Below are 19604 nucleotides of genomic sequence, written 5' to 3'. Positions count from 1 at the left end.
AAGCCAAATTTTAAAATATTTTGTGTCAAGAAACCAGAGTGAAAAGTCATATTGGAGTGCCTCCCTTTATTAGCCATATTTTAAGAGATACTCCCTGTGGTATTCTATAACAGTTTTTTAAATGACTAGAACAGTTTGAAATATATATTTCATTACACTGTCCATACTTTTAACCTACATTCTGCAGGCAATTTATTTAGTTGGTCTTGTGTTCAATGGATTTGATGCCCACTAGTGTCTCACTAAAAAACCTGCTAAATCATTCTTACTTCATGATAGATTAGGAGAAAATAAAGCCCCTAATCCTTAACAATTTTTTTAAGCCTTGGTTCAGAAGAATAGGACCAGGAAGAATGCTTAGGCACATAAATTAAATGGTACCAAAACCTGATGGTAAAGTGTGCAATTACTGGTTTTTTGGAGCCCAGATCTTCCTAATACTCAAAGGGTTCACTCAAATATACACTTAAAAATGAAGTATTTCCACTTGTTTTTCTGTTTATTTCTGTTTATTTCATAAACACAGTTTGTCTATACCTCTGTCTACTAAATACAATTTTTCATGCCATACTAAGCTCAGTGGACTACTGTTCTGTTAAGAATTTGTGATGCAAGTAAGATGTTAAGCTCAAAGCCACTAATAATAAATGTTATATAACAAGAAGAATCAGTGAACTAAAGAAGCACTTAGACAGCAGCTAATGATGCAAGAATTATACAACCAGAGTTGCAGCGAATGGAATGAACCTCAGAGGTCTCCACCCCAATTTCATTATTGCAGTGGGACTGTTGCCAACACTGTATGAGGTGATTGGCTTTGCATACCTGAATCTTGAAAGTTATCAGACAAGGAGATTACCCAGGCTCTCTGAGTGACATCTTCTAGTGCTCTACTCAATGAATGTTTTCATTTCCTCTAAGAGAAAAACAGCTTTTCCCAAATTTGGGGAAATTCCTGAGCAATTCATAGCCCCTTGGTCCATCTACTCTAATTGAGAAGAGTTTTGCTCCATCATCCTTCTAAACTCCCCTTCATGTAATTAAGAACAAACTCAACTCCAGCTATAAGATCGGCTCCCACTTGTAGGACCAGGAAGACCAGTGCGATACCCTGCTCCCCACAAGGTCAGAGTGTCTTGTGGCCATGGAAGCTCAGCAAGGTACTGTGTTGCCCTGCAGACCACTTTGCCTCTGAGACCCAGGGGTCTGTTGTGGTGCCCCTCTCCCCTCAAGACTGAGCATGTTGGGCCAACATTGTGCACTACTCCCATTAAGGTCATCATGCCTGCAGGGTCTGGAAGGCTATGGTTTTACCCTGTTCCCCTCAAGGCTGCTGTGGCTCTGTGACCAAGCAGACCAGCACGTTGCCCCTCTCTCACTGAGGTCACTGTAACTCCTGGGCATAGTGAGGCAGCATGGTGCCCTGCTCCCCTTGAGGCCACCCTGCCTCCTGATCCTCTCAGGCTATCCCACCTCCAGGGCTTAGCATTGTGCCCTGCTTCTCTCTAGGCTATCCAGCCTGGCAGGGGTTCCACTTCCCTCTTAGCTGCTCTGCTTTGGGGTCTGTTAGGCTGGAGTGGTGTCCTGCTCCCACTCAGGATGCCCAGCATTGAGTTCCACCACTCCAGGCTGCCCCACCTCCAGAGTCTAGCAAGGAGGTCTGATTCCCTCCAGGTTGCTCTGCTTCTGGAGCCCCACATGGAGGCCTATTCCTCTCAAGCCTGCCAGATGAATTTGGCTCTGGACAAGCTGCCCTGTCTCCTTGGCCTGGCAGGTGAGCTAGTTCCCTTTGAGACTGCCTTGTCTTCAGGGCATGGTGTGGTGCCCCATTTCCCTTGAGGTCACCCCTCCTCTGGAGCCGAGCATGCTGGTGTGGTTTGCCAGTCCCCCACAGCTCCTGTGCCTGACAGGCCAGCATTATGCTTCATTCCCCTTGAGGCTGTGCTGCCTCCATGTCCAGCCTGGAAGCTCAATGCCCTTTCAACTGGGATCACTGCATTCCAGCCCCTGACCCCTTCAAGATATTTTAAGTTGCAGATTCAGTAAGTGATTACTACAATTAATAATACAAGATTAGTGGTAAATAAAACGAGTGCTGATTGTGAGAATGTGTAGATTTATTCTAGCATGGAAGTCTTAGTCAAGTATAATGGGTGGTCACTATAGCCTCTGGCCTCTCTGGAAGGGAGAGCCAGCAATCAAATAAAGGCCTTCTCTACAAGTGACTCCTGTGATAGGGACACCCTGTCTTGTGTCCCAAGGGGCTCATTAGCCCCACTGTTCTGGCATGAATCCTGAGGGTAGCAACTGGAATCATATCACAGGTTGGAGGGGCCTATTTGTCTGTGGTACGAGTAGCTGAAGAGACTTTACCAAAATTGCTGGTACAGGCATTAATGAGTCACTACATGCACTATAAACAGAGGATTGAAGCTGTCACATTTCTCTCAGCACTAAAGGCAAAATTTCTATACCTTGCCTTTTGGATCTACTCTGCAACAGCCCCAAAATTGTGCTAGTTCAGCTCTTTCTTCAACTATGCAGTAAATTAGTTTAGTAAATGAAATGGAATAAAAATAAACCCTTCAAGAGAACAATGTCACACCCCCAAGAAAAGGAAAAAGATTGGTTTTGCAATTCTAGTCATTGCCCTGGCCTGGATCAACCTGCATCCACACAAACAAGTGGTCTAACAAACAAAAAAATGCAACAATGAGCAACCAGCATTGGTGTTGAGAAAAATGCCATGTTGAGCTGCATCTTGAGCTCACCAAATCATTTCAGATGCTGGTTCATGTAAATGCTCATTAGAAGAGAATTATTTCTATAACTACCAGCTTCAACAAATTTCTGGTTCTGTGATCTAGGAATTAAAACTCCTATTCCTCTAATAATCTCTTGTGCCACTGTTCCACTCTGACATGCACTCTCAAATTGATCCTTGTGATGTTGAAGTAGGATTCACAATAAAAGTAATTGCTGGTCTTTCTGGAAAACAGACCTTCTTTAAAAAAAACCACTATGGAGCTAGTCAAAAAGTTTGCACATTTTGCAAAAACAAAACAAAACAATCACAACTTGTCACTTCCCCAGAACGCAGAGCATGGAAATTTGTTGCACTTTAAATGAGGACAGACTAAAGCATTCTGCAATTATTATGCAATAATTGGATCCACATGAAGGAGTTTGGGATTTATTGCCTTTGTGAAAGAGTGGTTACTAATGCATAAAACACTACAATGTTACAGAGCAGTGATTATTTCTACTTCTCCTTTCCTTGATTACAAGAACAGCAGTTGACTGTAAGTGTTCTAGAGGGGCAGGCTGTTAAGAGTATCTGTTCCGGCCGTATGAGCATGGTCCCAGGTGTCCCTGGAGGTGGCTCCAGAGTTAGGTATTCCAGAAGGTAGAGTTCTCCCCTTCAGGATGAAGTGCATGAGCACATTCTGGATTTTTAACCTTATTATTGAGGGACTGCTCTGAGGTGCTCTACATTGATCAGTGTAGTGGGTTGCCAGACAAATGTCCTTGAATAGTTAAGTTCTGATAGTTCTTCCAGTTACATGTGTTTCATATTATCTGCCTAATTGCACTTTAACTAATAAAAATTACATCCCTAGCAACCTCATAGCAGTATATCAACTGTCAAACTCTGGGCCTTCAACCCCAATCTAATTATTCTAGTCATGTTAGCTCACTAGGGATTTACCTTCCGGTAAGAAAGTTTGCTTCTGAGCCAAGTCCCCATTTCTCATGAGGTTTCGGCCCCACATATTCCCCCTCTGTCAGTTTCCCATTTTGAACATTCCATTGGAGGTAATGTGCATTAGAATGGGTGTACAGACACTCATAATACATATTGTTTGTTAAAAAATATATATATTTATTTGGGTTTTTCACATAAGATAATACTCACATAGGAAATCAATCTCTCAAACAGGTTGGTCAGCTGTATTTGGATAGTGACACTGTCAGTCTCTGTTGCAAGTGTTTTTGCAAAAGCATCTTCAGCTGAATCAAATGAGACTCACTGAACTGCTGGTCTGCTGGATTCTTATAACACAGCTGGCACACAGTCTTATGTGTGTAAATGTAGTCTAGATGTCTTGTTTTGAAGTGTTTTGTTTGACCATTTCTGTAACTGCAAGAACAGTTCTAAAGACTAGTTACAAGTATCTATGTACAGTTTGGTCAATTCTGCAGCACCAACTATGGGGAAGCACATCTGACACAACAGTGCCTGTCAATTAGCTTATGCACAGTAGAAACTGCCTGGGGAAACCTCCAGGACTGTCTGAAATTCCCACTTGGAGAGCTTCTGCGATGGTTTGTCAAATATTTTGTTGTGAAGGCAACTAGGAGTTTGGTCAACCACCTCATATTGTGTCAATCCGTTGTCTCAAATGAGTTGTCTCAGTCAGCAGAATCTATCTGTAGAGTTCCTCAGTCACCCAGAGAATTAGTGATTGTGCTGAGTATGCACATTGACAAAGCCAAGATAGACAGCTACACTGTGGCTGTAACTTGTCACAAATCAATGTATCCAGATATTATATAAATTAGAGATTGCTGGAATGGCAATGCTTAGAAAACTGAGAAAACAAGACCAGTTTTAAACTGGAAAACCAATTTTTTTCTAATTTCATCCACCAGCAACACACTTCTAGGTAAGAGTCAGTACTTACACAATACTAATCATCAGTGCTTACACTATGCTAATCATAATCACTACATGTACAGAACTGTCAGTCTTTAACAACCATATTTTAAATTAGCTCTGAGTACACATGGAACTGATGGCTCAGAGGTTAGGATGATCAGGCTTGAAAGCACAGCAACAAGCCATGTTGTAATATTCTTATTAGTACATTTATAGTTTTCAAAGGCTTCTACAGTGGTCACAAACTATACATCAAATGCAAAGCTCAATCTCATATCACAATTAAAACTTAAAATCCATAATCTTTGCCACAAGAGGCACTCAGGACTGTTTTTCTTTTGGGGTGTTTTCAGATGTTTGAATTTTTGTGTCTTTCACTACTGTATTTGTACTGAAGATACAACAGCTATTAGATATACCAGAGAGGCAAAATAATAACTCAGAGAGACAAAATCATTTAAAAATAATCTAATCTAAAAATATATGAAATACATTCAGCTCTAGGGAGTAACCATGACTAGGTTACTGTATCTGACAATGCTCTCTACTTGACAATGCCCTCAATCACTTTAGCTCTCTTCCTTTTGCAAATCACAGTTTGAGGACTTCTTCCTCTTTGTTACTGTAAATTTTAAGGTTGTACTGGATAATGAAACGTTTGGTTTGCAGTGCATGGGATGATTAGTATAATATAAATTTGCAGTTTATAGGTGTTTGCATGATAATACCACTAATATGATACAATGATACTGCAAATATCACTGTAATACCTGATATGATGTCCCAATACACTACCTGAAATGATAATCCAGGTGGTCTCTGCCATTCTTGTGTCACCTATAAGAAGTGCTTTAAATAATACTTTGCACTTAGGGAGACTTTTATATTATCTCTAAACATGAGCAACACAAGGCATGTACAAGATAAGACATGTACCACCATGAGCTAGCTACTTATCCACACCTCAAAATGCACCATGTATGTATTTCTAACATAGGATTTAAAAATTTCAATATGTTTTCCCATTAAAAATGTTCTTCAAGGTTTATTCTCCTGTTTGACCATAATTTGTAGGGATCATTATAGGATTCATTGTGCTTAAGGTTATTGGAGTTTGTTTTTTTATTTATCCTGACAGCAAAAGACAGAACAGCTCAAATTCCTCCTGAGCTCATACTCTTACAAAATGAGCATAACCTTTCAGATAACATTTAAAAAACATGCCTTAAATTTGCTTATAATGTAAATCTGTGGTTTAGATTGCTGTAGTTTCCTTTTCTCTCCTCACCAAGCTGGTAATTCTTTGAAAGCTGTACATACATGGATTTACTACCCATAAATCATAATTTTTATTTATTTGCAGAACATACTAAGTGCAAGGGAGAGAATGTGCCACTTTCTTTTATTTTTTTCTGTCATTAAGAAATGGCATATTTTGTCAAATGTCTTGCACTAAAGATTAGAATATTTTCATTTGGAGTTGCCGTGGTTTACCCTTCTTGTTAAACTCATCCGTTCTATTATTGTTGTTTCCACACTGAAGTAGGTAGCAATCCTAATGAAAAGGAATGGAACACACGAATTAGCTTAGTCACAAGAAGAGTTCTAATTTTGCATTTTTTTTTTCTAAATCCTCCATTTTAGTTATGTACTGTTTTGATCGAGCAGCTTGAATTTCATTTCAGGTTTTTTCCAGCATGCCAGTTCTTAGGTTTACGGACAGAAAGATCTTGTCAGCTACTGAAATAGACCTGAAAACTGGCTCTGGCCCAGCCATCCTGGAATTTGTTTTATGTTTCATGTAATTCACTTGAGCTCCATGGCACAAGTGTAAAGCAAGAATTGGGGAAATAATGCTTTGCTTTCACTGACTTAGTGGCAAAATACCAAAGCAGGATCTGAAAGGCAATGCCTAGAAAAATGGGGTTTCAAGCTTGATGGGCTCCTCTAGGCCACTTCTGTAACAAAAATCACTAGTGTCAGAAAGTTTTTCCTTAAGGAATTTTTACCTCACCTTTAGTAGTATGAGCTATGTTCTAGCTCCGCTTTCCTTCTCAGAACAAGCTTTCACTGCCACTGAAACTGTGAACAAATCTGCTACACTGACTTCTCTAACTTAAAAAATTATGCCCAATACATCTGTATTTCCAGAGGTTTTCTATTATATCAAGCAGATTTCTGAACTCTACAAGCAAAACCATTATGTACTGCTCACAAAATGTTTTTTACCCTGAAAGAATATACAAGTACACCACATATAAAGTTCATGTAATTCTCAATATTGGCTCTTTTGTTTATACCCCATCTATTTTATCTAGTGTGAAGAAAGAGAGAAGATGGACACCATTAACACCTAGGTCACACAATTATACCTGTTATGGAGAGTTTAGTATAAGTAAGTTGATCTCTCTGGCAGAGACCACAGGTGAACTAGCAGAATCTCTAGATTCTGCCAAAGTCCAGAACCACAGCAGTTGCCAAAGTCCACTACCAGATCAATAACCCAGGAGGCTGAGCTCTACTTGTAGCCAGAAAAATCATCATCTTAGGCGCCTCAGAGTGCTGACTCCATGCTATAACCTGGCCAAAGCCTGAATGTATTTAATTTATTGGGGACCATCATCAAGAGATGTTCTAAAGAGGTATGACCTCACTTTTACTAAGTTCTAGACACTTCTGGAAAATGGGCTACATTGTTCTCAGCTCCTGAAATACACACAATAATGACCAGACTTTCTTATTTTTAATGTTTTAGAGGGAGTCAGCAGCATTTTGGCAATTTTCCTTAATGGAAGAGAAAGTAAAATACCAAACTGGGAAGAAAAAAATGCCAACCCACTATCATAGTTACAGTTGGTTGCTTGTCGACAATGACGGCTGAACACATGTGCATGTGTTCAAAGAAAATTGCTCACTACAGGAAAATGTGAGACATGTAGCAGAATTACTTACTCCCTAAGACAGTTATGGAAGAGAAAGCAAGAAGACAGACAGCTATTTGCCAGACCTGACAGAGACATCTTAGTGATTTTCATAGCTCTTTCAGTTAAAATGCTTTACGGGAGTGTTCCCAAACTATTATGCATATTACTGAAGAAGGCAAATAAATGCCTCTACCATTTTCTGAAAAACAGAAAGTGACAGAGACCACGATGACAGAATGCCTGCTATTGAGCAAAGAAACAAAAAAGGGGTGTAATTTGAACTGTTGCAACTTCATCTGTACTCAAGATAAATTCCTCTAACCCTATGTAACATAGCAATTCAAAAGTTTAAGCACAGATAGTATCCTAAGAAGCAAAGAAACAACTAAGATTTGATACTTTCAAAGCAAGAAAACCTCGTTTGAATGAATAGCGACATTTTTACATATCTGGTCTTCACCTCAGACTTGCTAAGCATGCTATAGTCCAGTAGAGAAAAGCAGAGCAGATGAAAAAGAAGAAGGTCTCTAAGTGTAGAAATTTCACCTCAGATTCCAGAAAACAATATAAGGCAGAAGGTAGTTTTTCTCAGATAGGAAAGTTTCTTAAAGCTATCACACAAGAACAGTAAGTGACAAGATAGGATGGAAGCTAGTGATTTGCATTTCTTTTCAGTAAAGATGGGTTCATGATTCTGAGAGTATTACTTCACTTTCTGATAGGCTGTGTGACAAGAACCAACGGTCTCTACCCATTGAGAGCTTATGGGTAATGGCATTATAAGGTTTAGCTCTTCAAACAACATTACACACCTTCTGTCTCCTGTGAGCACTTCAGAATAGAATGCAAACAACAGTCTGTCACTTCTCTCAGCATATTTTTTTCCGTGAAATTATTGGCTGCACTTATCAAATCACCTTGATGTAAGACTATACATGTATAATCTTTTCAAGGCTTCATAAGTAATATGGAAGAGAAAGCAAGAAGACAGATGCCTATTGACCAGATCTGCCAGAGTCGTCTATGTGATTTTCATAGATCTTCTAGAATAATTAGAGAGAAAAGCCTACCAGTGCTGGACTGCAGCATTGAAAGACGTTGCAGAAGAAGAGGATTGGATCTAAAAGCAATGGACTTGCTTAATTGAGACTGTTTAATGGTGAGAAATCACAAGTTCATGTTTGTTTTAATGTTTTAATAATGGTTTATTCCTGCCCCCGATTTCAAAATGGTTTGTTCCCACAAGAGTTCCACTCCCTTCCTATGCATATTCTATTGTAATCCCTTCCTTTTATGCTTTGCACCCAATCATTGTTCCTCTTTTCCAAAACTCCTCCCCTTGTTTATCATATTCTGGAAAGTTCTCGTAGCTCCCCTATAAAAGGGGGAGCCGTTAATAAAGTGGTTTGCTCCTTTCCATCCTACAACCTGTGTACAACCCTGAGTGAACTTCCCCGTGGCCCTAGCCAGGCTGTGATAAGCATAGAATCACAGAATTGTTGAAGTTAGAAAAGACATCAGGAAATCATGTAGTCCAACTCCCACTCAGGATTGTCAACTGCAGCAAGTTGCTTGGGGCCATTTATAGCCAGGTTTTTAATACGTCTAAGGAAGAAGACTCCAAGATGTCTTTGGACTCCTTCTCAGTTAAAAAAGGATTTTTAAATTTTTTTTTTTATGTCTTATACTTCAGTTTGTGCCCATTTCCTCTTGTCTTTTTGCTGGGTACCATTGAGAAAAGTCTGGCTTCATCTTCTTTACACCCTCTCTCTTCAAGCACTCTCAACCTGTCTTCATATGAGAGAGCTCCCTGGTTACTTAATAATTGTTGTGGCCCTTTCAGTGAACTTACTCCAGTATACCCATGTTTTTCTTACAATGGAAGAAGTTTTGCATTACATTTCTTAGGCATCTCTTAAATTTAGGATAACTCTGACATCAAACTTCAGAAGTATTCTGAGTGCATGATTTGTAATTCTTCAAAAGGTTGAGTAGGAACTGAACGAGGTCAGCATATAACATTTCATGCCATTTATGTCCATTTATCTCTGCCATTGTAGTAATCACAATTCTCAATGGCCTGCTTAGCTCCTCTAATCCACAGAGGACTGGAGACCCACTTTGGTGGCCTTTATAGAAGTTGTCAGAATAGGACTTCCAACTGACCCAGTTTCAACTTTTTTAGAGTTTAGCACTCACAACCAAAAAAAAAAAAGAAGGAGCATTTGGGTTAAATTTAGATAAAGTTTTCAGTTTGCAAAATAGATCATCTATTGTTAAATAAAATGAAATCTACAACCTTAGGGAAAAAAATTAAAATTCTGGTGATGAATCCTTGCAGAGATAGTTCCCTGGTGTTTCATTATTTGTAAGCCCGGCTAAGGGCTCATTCATGACAAGGTGTCTGTAATTTAACCCTGAATTATCTGAGCCCTGGACATATATTCTTGGCTTGTGGAAGTGAGTATCTCAGGCCAGTTTAGCTTCTGATAGACTCTTCCTCACTCAAACCTAGGACCAGTGTTTTAAAACTGCAATGACTCCCAGGAAAAGGCTGGAATATGGAGTGTTCATGAAGAAGGATAAGAAGACAATATACAGGAGAAAAAAGTTACTGAGGAAAGCTAAATGACCATGAAGGAACAGCATAAATTAAATAAGATCTTTAAATCCACAGTGTCAATTAGAATTCACTTCAAAATCTTCAGAATTAACATGGGCTAATTGCGGGAATAAGAGAAATGTTTGAACTGCTGACAACTTTGAGAGACGTAGTAGGAATAGAAGACACATTAAGAGATTGGAAAGATTGACAAACATATGGTTTGAGGCAAAGGAAATCATTGGAACTTCCTAAGCAATAAAGAATAATGCAAAGTGACAAGAGGACCCTTCCAAATGTTTTCCTTTGATCAGATAACAAACAAAATTTGGGGAGGATATTGGAGTAAGAATAGATTTTTGCTGCAATGTTTTCTAATTCAACTAGGAAGTGGATCTAGAGCTCAAGAATTGTTCTCAGTCTCTGTCTAAGGCCATTCCCCACTTTTCTAAACAAACAAATAACAAAGGCACGTGACACTCAGTCTTTTCTGCTGAAGTCTGAGGTCAAACAGAAGGGAAAAAGTCTTTTCCAGGTTGATTATGGCCTGTCTTCTTCCTTTCATCAAGATGCAAAATATTAACACAGATGAAATTTCCTGGTTTAATCTCCCCTATGACCTGTGAGTTGGGGAAGAGATGGCCAATGCTATAGAAATGAGGATGAGAGGAGGCTTGGAATACTCAATGAAAGGACTGTTTTATATGACAGAACATTGCAGTGTAATAAATGCAACAGTTTAACATTGATCCGGGCCATATGACCTGTGACACAAAGTGATATTTTATTTACCTTTCTCCTGTCTTCAGCATTTCATGTCTGCTTTTCTTTGCCTTCCATGGCTACCCTATTCTTCCCTATGCAGAACCTTGCTACACGGCTTTTCATGTTCTCTGCCAGTCTTCTTTTGCTAGTCTTCCACCTGACTTCCTTCCTTATTGATATCTCTTTTACTCTCCTTATTTGTCCTTTTATTTCCTATCCATTGTTCAACTGGAGCACTGTGTTTGCATCCTACTTGAAATTATGCGAGATTATCAATGTTTGAAATAGCTCTTACCTACTTCAATTGGAATCATCACAGCAGAAATTGCATTCCATCTTCATCTCAAAAAAAATATTTTGAGGAGAAAGTTTTTATCAAAGGAAAAAATGTTCTGTTCACGCATGTCCTTAGCTATATCTTTAGCAGATCACCTATTTCACTGCTGTTATACTCAGACTCATATGTTCAATTGCAAAAAAATGCAAACAAACTAATGAAAAAACCCTAAAACAAACAAAAAAACAAAACAACAAAAAAAAAAACAAACCAAACACAAAATAACAAAAAAACCCAAAACTAACCAACCAAACAAGCAAAACAAAACAATAAAAAACTTTTCTTCATAAAGCACGAAGAGAAGTTAGGTATTTTTATGTGGATGAACACTCTTTGGCTAATAATGAATCTGAACTTCTAAAGCCACAATTTGCAGCTGCTGCTCTTTCTCAAATGATCTGACTGTACTAAGAGGAGTATGGATCGTCTTAGTTCCAATCCTTAAAGCTAGTCATAAGCCACTACTGGGTGTCTCTTGACCTATTCTTCTCCAAACCTGACACACCCAACTCTCCTCGGAGGTTGGTGTCCTAAGAGACCATTGTAGTAGTCTTTCACTGAACAATCTCCAATGTATAAGCCTCCCTCTTGAATCAGGGGACCCAGCTCGGGATGCAGAATCGAAGATGCAGTCTCACCAGTGCCAAGTAGAGAGAGAGTCATACTTCCCTCATTCTAATGGCCACTTTCCATTTAATGTAGATAATCATACTGTTTGCCTCTCATGCAGTGAGAAAGCATGATGAGTCATATTCAGCCTAGATACACCTCCACCCCATAACCCCCAGATGCTTTCCATCAGGACAGTTCTGCAATTTGTCAGTCTGTACCCATGCACAGGATTACCCCACCTCAAATGCAGACATTTGGATTTCATCCAAGCTAATGACAAAGCTGGCAATAAGTCTGAATTTTCTGAGGGCCAGCACAGTATTATTGCCACACTCAGCAAGTAACACAGCAGTCTCAACCACAGCTGCTATTATTGGAGGTCTGAAGTAATAAATACTTCCCTTTCCATTTTCTCTTTAGCACCACTCCACTCAATTTCTAATACTTTGTGACCTTCACGTGTACTTGTACATGATATATTTAAACTCAGAAGATGCTTTTGACATCTGGTTTTGTTACAAATACATTCACATTTGCATTCACATGGTGAGAGTGGAATTTGTTCGCTAAACAATATGTAAGCTCACCAGTTCAGTGTTGCTGTGAATTTCAGTATCAACAGGAACTTGCACTGAGACTCATATTCAAACTGAAGGACTGGCTGAGTATCTTTGTGCACACAGACATCTGTATGTGTGAACAAACTGGTTTGAGTATGTTAAAAGATGTTACAAGGAATAACTTCTAACTATAGCTGATTAAAAAAAAAAAAAGTCATGTACGACAAATCATTTTCCCTTTGGAATAAAGCAGATTACAGCAAATGGTGTGTGTGTTTTCAAAGTAGTTTCCTCAATCACATATAGAACATAAAAGGAATGAAGACACCAACCATCTGGCAGGTTCCCAAAGGAATTCAGGACCAAAACATTCAACCTCATGCTGGAAACTATAAGACTGGAAGGTTTTCCTAGTATCTGTAAAACATCAGCACCACGTTCAAGGATGAGCAGTCAGGTATCATCTGTGTTGACAAAGAGATGGAGGAGGACAAGAATAGGTGCCAGAGTAAGTCATGCAGTATCTGAAGCAGAAGAGGGAAGGATATATTAAATTTATGCCTGCCAGTTTTGCTGGTTGCCGAGTGCTTTTGAAAATCTGATGCCTCATTTAGCTGACTAAAGAGTGATTGAGCTGTACCAGAAATACAAACCCAGCTGTCAGAGAAAACTGGAAAATATGTTCTGGAGTAGTTTTGCAAAATCTAATTCCTTTTCTCTATATAGAACACTAGTTTATTTTAAAATATTTAATTAGACTAAGTTTAGTTGTGTATATCACCTGAAAATAGAAAAGACACACTAAAACTATGCAGGTTAGTCCAAATGCATGCTGACTAAAAATTCATGCACTCACTAACCACCAGATACTCACGCCATAGCAGAGAAAAACATTGTGACAAAGATTGCAGAGACATTAAATTTTTATCTGCAGATTATTTTTCACTTATTCCTCCACCTAGAAATTGAAGTACTTGATGAGAAAGGCATCCATAGCCCAAGACTTTGAGGGTAGCTTTAGAATATTCAGCAATAACTGTACGGGTTTTCATGTTTGAAGGGTTTTAAGACCCTTGTGAGCTCTGTGAATGTCCCAAAGAAAAGAGATGGCCTGCTTCCACTTATGTCATTATTTGAGCCTCTAGCCTCACGCCTAGAAGGTGTAAAAATAAATTCTACTATTTAAACAAAGGAGGTGTGGATGATTATTGAAAAAATTAGCAATGGTGTGGAGCTAATGAAAGAACTTGAGATGCTAAAGTATATGTGAGCTGAAAGGAATAGGGGGAAATCAGAAGCTTGTGAAAAACTGAATGATCAAATGGCTCTGCAAAGTATCTCACAGAGGTCCAGTCTCAAGCTGTATGGTATGTGCGTCTATAACATACCCTCATATTCTGAAGCCATTTCATATATTACCCTTGTACTCGACATGGCATACTGTCATTGTCACTTGACATTTCAGCATACCACACACCTTCTGCTTCCCCAGGTTTCTTACTTTCTTGTGATATATTACAAATTCCTGAATCTATTGCATACCTACTGATCTGTGTCTGAGCAAGAATTTGTGAGGGTCATTCAAGTAAAAGGGAGAAATTTGCTTATTTAATTTTCTTGGCCCCACCTCCTCATCCTCATGGGGCAGGAGAATAATTTTGCTCTCTACTCTCTAATTGACGTACTCTATTTTCATTCCCCCACCCCCAGGAATATTTCTGCTTCCTGTGTGCCCAGGGACCTCCTGTTTTTTGGCAGTACTTCATGGTATGTCAGTATTCCAGAGGTCAGCCGAGGACAAACTCTAATTGAAAGATATTAAAATAGGCTGCAAGGGACCAAAATTCAAAACCCCAGATCTATCATAATCTGTTACTGATGAAGCATCTGAGCTGGCTATGTCCTTAAAATATGCATCAGAAGTAATTTTCCAAACCTCTTCTTCAGGTCTCCATTGGCACCCCCAGTGGAAATAATTTCAAACTGTTCAGAGAGCAGCAATCCTGTTCTGGTCCTCGAAATCCTTCGAGCAACACGCACCCACACATCAGCATTATTTTGTCACCTCCTCCATATAAAAACAAAACAGAAACGTGAGAACAGTGGGCTGGAGATAGAGCTGCAGAAAGTGAAGTTGGAAGGATTAATTATGTAATACGCCCCCTCTCCCGCCCTTACCCACAGCAACACGAGTGAGGTAAACCCAATCCTCCCAGCTGACAACTCAGAACCAGAAAGTGCCCGGAGGAGTGAGAGCAAAATAAATGTGTGGGGAAGGTGGCGATGCACTCCTACAGAGGAAGATGTCATTAGGAAAAGGCTAAAAACAAGTTCAAATCACCTTTAGCCTCTTCCCTTCCCGCCCCACAAGACCTCTCCCTCCGCCTCTTCCCCCCTCCTCCCCCTGCTCCTCCTTCCCCCTTTTCAGCAGGAGCTGCAGCGGGATCGGGACTATATTTCTACAGTCTACGGCTATCTGACGGAGTGTGGATCCTCCTGAAAAACTTCAAGTAAAACAGGAGCTGGGAGCACACACACGAGAAGATATATTAAGAAAGCAGGTTTGCTACTTAACTCAGAGGAAAGAAGCTGGAGTAGACTTCTTCGGTTGCTCTCTAAGAGCCTTGCCGAGAGTCCTTGCAAAGAAAAGTGTTGCTGATTCAAAAGAAGAGGAGGGATGGGGAAGAAAAAAAAAACGTGCTTGTCTGCGTGAGAAGGAGACAACGTGTGTGTGTGTGTACGTGTGAATGCGTGCTCGTGTGTCGTGTGTGAGAGCGTGTAGGCGACGGATGGGGGGAGCTTGAAATAACATTTTTTTTCTACCAAAGACACGTGAGTGCAATTCCCAGCGAAGGGCACCAAGCTCTGCCCAACAGCAGAAGGGGCAGGGAGAGGGAAGGGGAGAAGAGAGGGAAGGGAAGAGAAGAGAGAAAAGGAGAGAGAACGGGAGAGGGGGGGAGGAGGGAGGGAGAAGGAGGAGGAGAAGGGATTTCTATTTCAGAAGACATTCATAGAAAGAGGGTGGCAAATTCTGTGACCATCTTTAAAGGAAGTGTCTTGGGACATAGAAAGAAAGAAGCCCAAAGAAGGAAAATAAAGGGCTATGATTTCCTTGTCCTGTTGCTTTGTCTCTGGCTCCCTCTGCCTCTGGAAGAGTAGCCACAGGACACAAAGATGCCCAGCTGGTCACTGCACGCCCAAGTTCAGTTTAGCTGGTGCTTCTCTCCTGTTTAGCCTGACTGCTTTCACTGAAGGGGAGGACTCATAGCCCGACAGCCTTATAGTGTAACCTGAAGAGTGTGTGCCGCCTCTCTCTGCCCACCCCAAGAACTCGCTGGAGGTGGAGGAGAGGGGAGAAAGAGGAGGACTTGAAAGTGCCCGAGGAGCTCCCGATGCTAAGAGGAGACAAATATTCCTGTGGACGACGCAGAAAGGACAAAGCTGACTGATTTATTGCTGTTTTCCATATTTTTTTTTTCTCCCTGTCCTTTGGCGCACACCAGTGTTTGGAGATCTTTGAAAACACAAACCTAAACACCAACCCCGAAGCCCCAACCCCTTGGCTAGCTCTTATGGGAATGAAACACTCCTCCCGCTGCCTGCTCCTAAGGAGGAAAATGGCGGAGAACGCTGCCGACAGCACCGAGGTAAGGATGCGAGCCGGAGCCCGGCGCCCGCGCTCCCCCAGACCCGAGCACTGATCCCTAAGCAGAAGCAGCAGTAAGTGCAGAAGAACTTTCCCGGCCCCTCCGTCCAGCTCCTGCCTGCCTTGCTGCTATAGTTTCCTGCATTTGCCCCCCCTCTCCCCCCACATACTTCCCCCCGTTCCTCCCGTTCCCTGTAGACAGAGAAGTTTGCACCCCGCCGAGCGCTCCCGGCGCTCGGGCTGCTCGGGGCCGCCGCTCCACGGCTGGATCCCCGGGAAGTTGGGTGGCCGGGCGGAGGGGAGGCTCTGCAGGGTTAAGGGGTCTAGGGGAGGCAGTGGGGGGTGTGAGCAACGATAATTCGGGTGTTTGAGGAGGCCGAAAGGGACAGACTGTCTCTTGCGGTAGCACCTTGGCCAGCTCCCGGTGCTTTCCGCCGGCAGCCTTGGCTAGGATTGTCGGGGTGGTCTTTAGCAGCATTCGTCTCTGCAGCATCCGAGATATTACCAAGCGGAGCTGCCCGGGGCGGGGGGTGTCCGGCTGGCCTGGGCACTGCCGAAAATAGCTTTGCATTGCCTTCAGGCCGGGAGGGTACCCTGCGGGATCTCAGGTTTTTCTGCAAGAAATCTACTCCCCCCCCCCCGGCCCTCCGCCCGTTACCTTCTGTTTCCTCAACATTGGGGTTGAGCAGCCCTTGTTTACTTGTCTGGGGCTATCTTGACCTCACTGAGACTTCTCAAGGGATACAGCAGTGTGTGAAGTCTCAGGTCTGGAAAAGCAGAAGGATGCAGGATGCAGTCCCAGCATCTCTGGGAGCATGTGAGAAGGAGACAGGCGAAAGTGCGAGCGTGTGCCAAACTCCCTGTTTCTATTAATAAACTGTGCCTAGCACTCTGACTGAACACTTAACACATGGTTAAGCGAGATGCAGCACAGCCATGCACAGACACAAAGGACACTGCACCCCAGCCAACTTTACAACGTTGCCCTTACACACACGGGTGGCACTGAACCTTCTCCCTAGTTGCCCTGCAGGGGTAATAAAGAGCAAAAGCATCACTTCAGTGTGAGTGAACACATAACTATTCCATCCTTTATTATTTCAACATCTCTGCCAAATGTCTTCTCCTTTCAGTTAGTTCTCCCAGTAGGTGTCTTGCTCACTCATGAATTCCACATATCTCTTTGCAATAATGTTCTCTCTGCTTGACCTTCATAAATATGCCTCCTTTGCCATGCCAGGTGAAGAGCCAAATTTTCTTAAATGAATATGATGTAAGCACTTAGTCAACGAACATGCCTGTTACTGCGCTACAACCCCATGGAGTACTGTTTGCAGAAGAGGCATCTATAAATAGCAAGAAGTCTGGCTGCACATCTGTAAACTGTCATAGTCCTGACAGCACATATTGCGTTATAGGTCCCAGGATCCCAGGACAGGATTGCAATGAGAAATGTACAAGCATAGGCAGTTCCTTTCAAAGCCATTTTTTTTCAATGGAAATCGTTTTTAGACAGGGAAGATAGGTGAGAAGAGCTCTTTAAACATTCCTCTTCTATGTCAGTTCACTCTTAGCACATTTTTGTCGTTTATCTTTCTGTTTGTGCAATGCTGCACACACTGCAATGTTATTTTATGAGGAAGGATTTTTTAAACAATGACAGATTCATTTTAATGCTGCATACAAGTTAGAAGAACATTAAAATGCTGTGCTTCATCTCCTTGGAGTGCTCATCAGTGACAGATTTGTGAAATGAGAGTGAAAATATTGCAGATTAGGCATATCCTGCTGCCCTTCTACCTCAAGAACACCAAAAGGGATACATTTGTAACACATGCCTAGATATTTTCTATTTTAATAATTTTCATACTTCTGACATGTACTGAGAGAAGTAGTTTGCATATGTGCAGATGTAGAAGTGCACCAAGCAAAATATGCCAAGACCTTTGAAGATCTTTCATTTGTCAAGCATCTATATTTAGCAAAGTCATATGATACTAGTTTGACCTTCAAACCTGTATTTCTCTAACTTTCTCTTGAAGTTAGCAAATATTCTGTGACAGAAGGAATGCAGCACAAAATATCTCACTTTTGGAGTTACCGCAGTGTGAGAGAAAATTCAGAATTGGTATAAATTTTTTTCATTTGAAACCAATGGGGTACCAGTAATACTCATTATTTGATACTAAATTTCTGAAGAACTTTGATGCCATGGTGATAGGCATGATATAAAAAATATCATCCATAATGAGAGATGAAGAATTAAAACATTTAAGAAATGATCAAAATACCCCACTTCCAAATCATTCCAAAGACCTTCCAGTTCTTACTCAGATTAATTTGACCTAATTACTTATGTTACAGCTTCATAGTACATTTTTTATATTTGAGGTTTGGTGTTTTCTTCTTTTAAATCTAACACAACTAAGAACATGAATCTAAGCTTTGGTCAAATATGTCAAGTATTCTCTTTCAGTAGCAGGGCAGTTTAAAACAATATATTAAGTCAAAGAACATGGACATTACATGAGAAACTTTTATTCCCTTAACTACCCTCTGATGACCACAGTGCTAGGTCTTTAGCTTAAAGAGCTTAAAGAAATGATGACAACAAATACAAACAAGGGAAAACCAAAGCTACAGTAAGACAATACTCAATGTTTCCTCAAGCAAGAAGACAAGAGAGTAGCATTACTACTCACTAGCATTACTTCCCAGTCGAGGAAGACACATCATGTTACCAGAAAACATGAGCACCTTAGAGAAAGGTGCTCCCGTGGTACAGATAGTTACATTACTAGTATTCCTGTAGCCTTACATCTTGGTCAAGTGAGTGGAAGGTCTTGGATCAGACCCTGAATAGTTTTGTAATTTTATTGTACAGATAACAGCCTGATATCAGTCGATCTGTCAGGGTTTAAGTGTAACTAGTGGGTTTTTTGTATGTGTTTATAGTAGCCCGAGTGGTTTGTATAAAAATAAAAGTCAAGGGGAATAAACCCCTAAGTCTTCTCTATTTAGAGCCTCACTGAAGGTTATGGGGTCCCATTAATAGGAAACTTGCTAAAATAGTTTGAAAGAAGTGTGTTTTCGCAAGTGTGCCTGAATGTAACTTATGAACCTATGCCATGTGAAAGGAATAGAATCATAGAACCATAGAATCTGGGCAGAGGCATCTTCAACTAGATCAAGTTGCTCAGAGCCCCGTCCAACCTGACCTTGAATGTTTGCAGGGATGAGACATCAACCACCTCTCTGGGCAACCTGTGCCAGCGTTTCACCATTCTCGTTGTAAATAATATCTTCCTTATGCCTTGTTTAGATATAAATGTAGTCTAAATCTATCTTCTTTTAATTTAAAACCGTTATGCTTTGTTCTATAGTAACAGGCCCTGCTAAAAAGTTTGTTCCCATCTTTCTTACAGGCCTCTTTTAAGTACTGAAAGGGTGCAGTGAGCACAAAATGCTCAATAGCACAAAGTGCCGAGGTTTATGTGC

General features: G+C 40.9%; 1 protein-coding gene across 4 annotated transcripts in view; it reads left to right on the top strand.

The window, feature by feature from the left end:
* The first annotated feature begins 14751 nt into the window (after positions 1 to 14751).
* Positions 14752 to 19604, top strand: part of PRMT8 (protein arginine methyltransferase 8) — a 59045-nt gene continuing 54192 nt past the window's right edge. Inside the window, exons 1-2 of one of the 4 annotated variants that reach the window (XM_027677690.1) lie at positions 14752 to 15021; positions 15964 to 16107. In XM_027677690.1, the coding sequence (XP_027533491.1) occupies positions 16033 to 16107 (75 nt within the window). In that variant the 5' untranslated portion in view covers positions 14752 to 15021; positions 15964 to 16032. Of the gene's footprint in view, positions 15022 to 15173; positions 15345 to 15390; positions 16108 to 19604 lie in introns of those variants that run through there. The other 3 variants (XM_027677689.1, XM_027677691.1, XM_027677688.1) reach the window with 3 other exon arrangements.

Source organism: Neopelma chrysocephalum, unplaced genomic scaffold (assembly GCF_003984885.1).
Source record: "Neopelma chrysocephalum unplaced genomic scaffold, ASM398488v2 Primary Assembly neopelma1_43, whole genome shotgun sequence".
In the NCBI taxonomy this organism is placed as follows: domain Eukaryota; kingdom Metazoa; phylum Chordata; class Aves; order Passeriformes; family Pipridae; genus Neopelma; species Neopelma chrysocephalum.
Note: the sequence above shows the minus strand (reverse complement) of the source record. Positions and strands in the feature narration are given on the sequence as shown.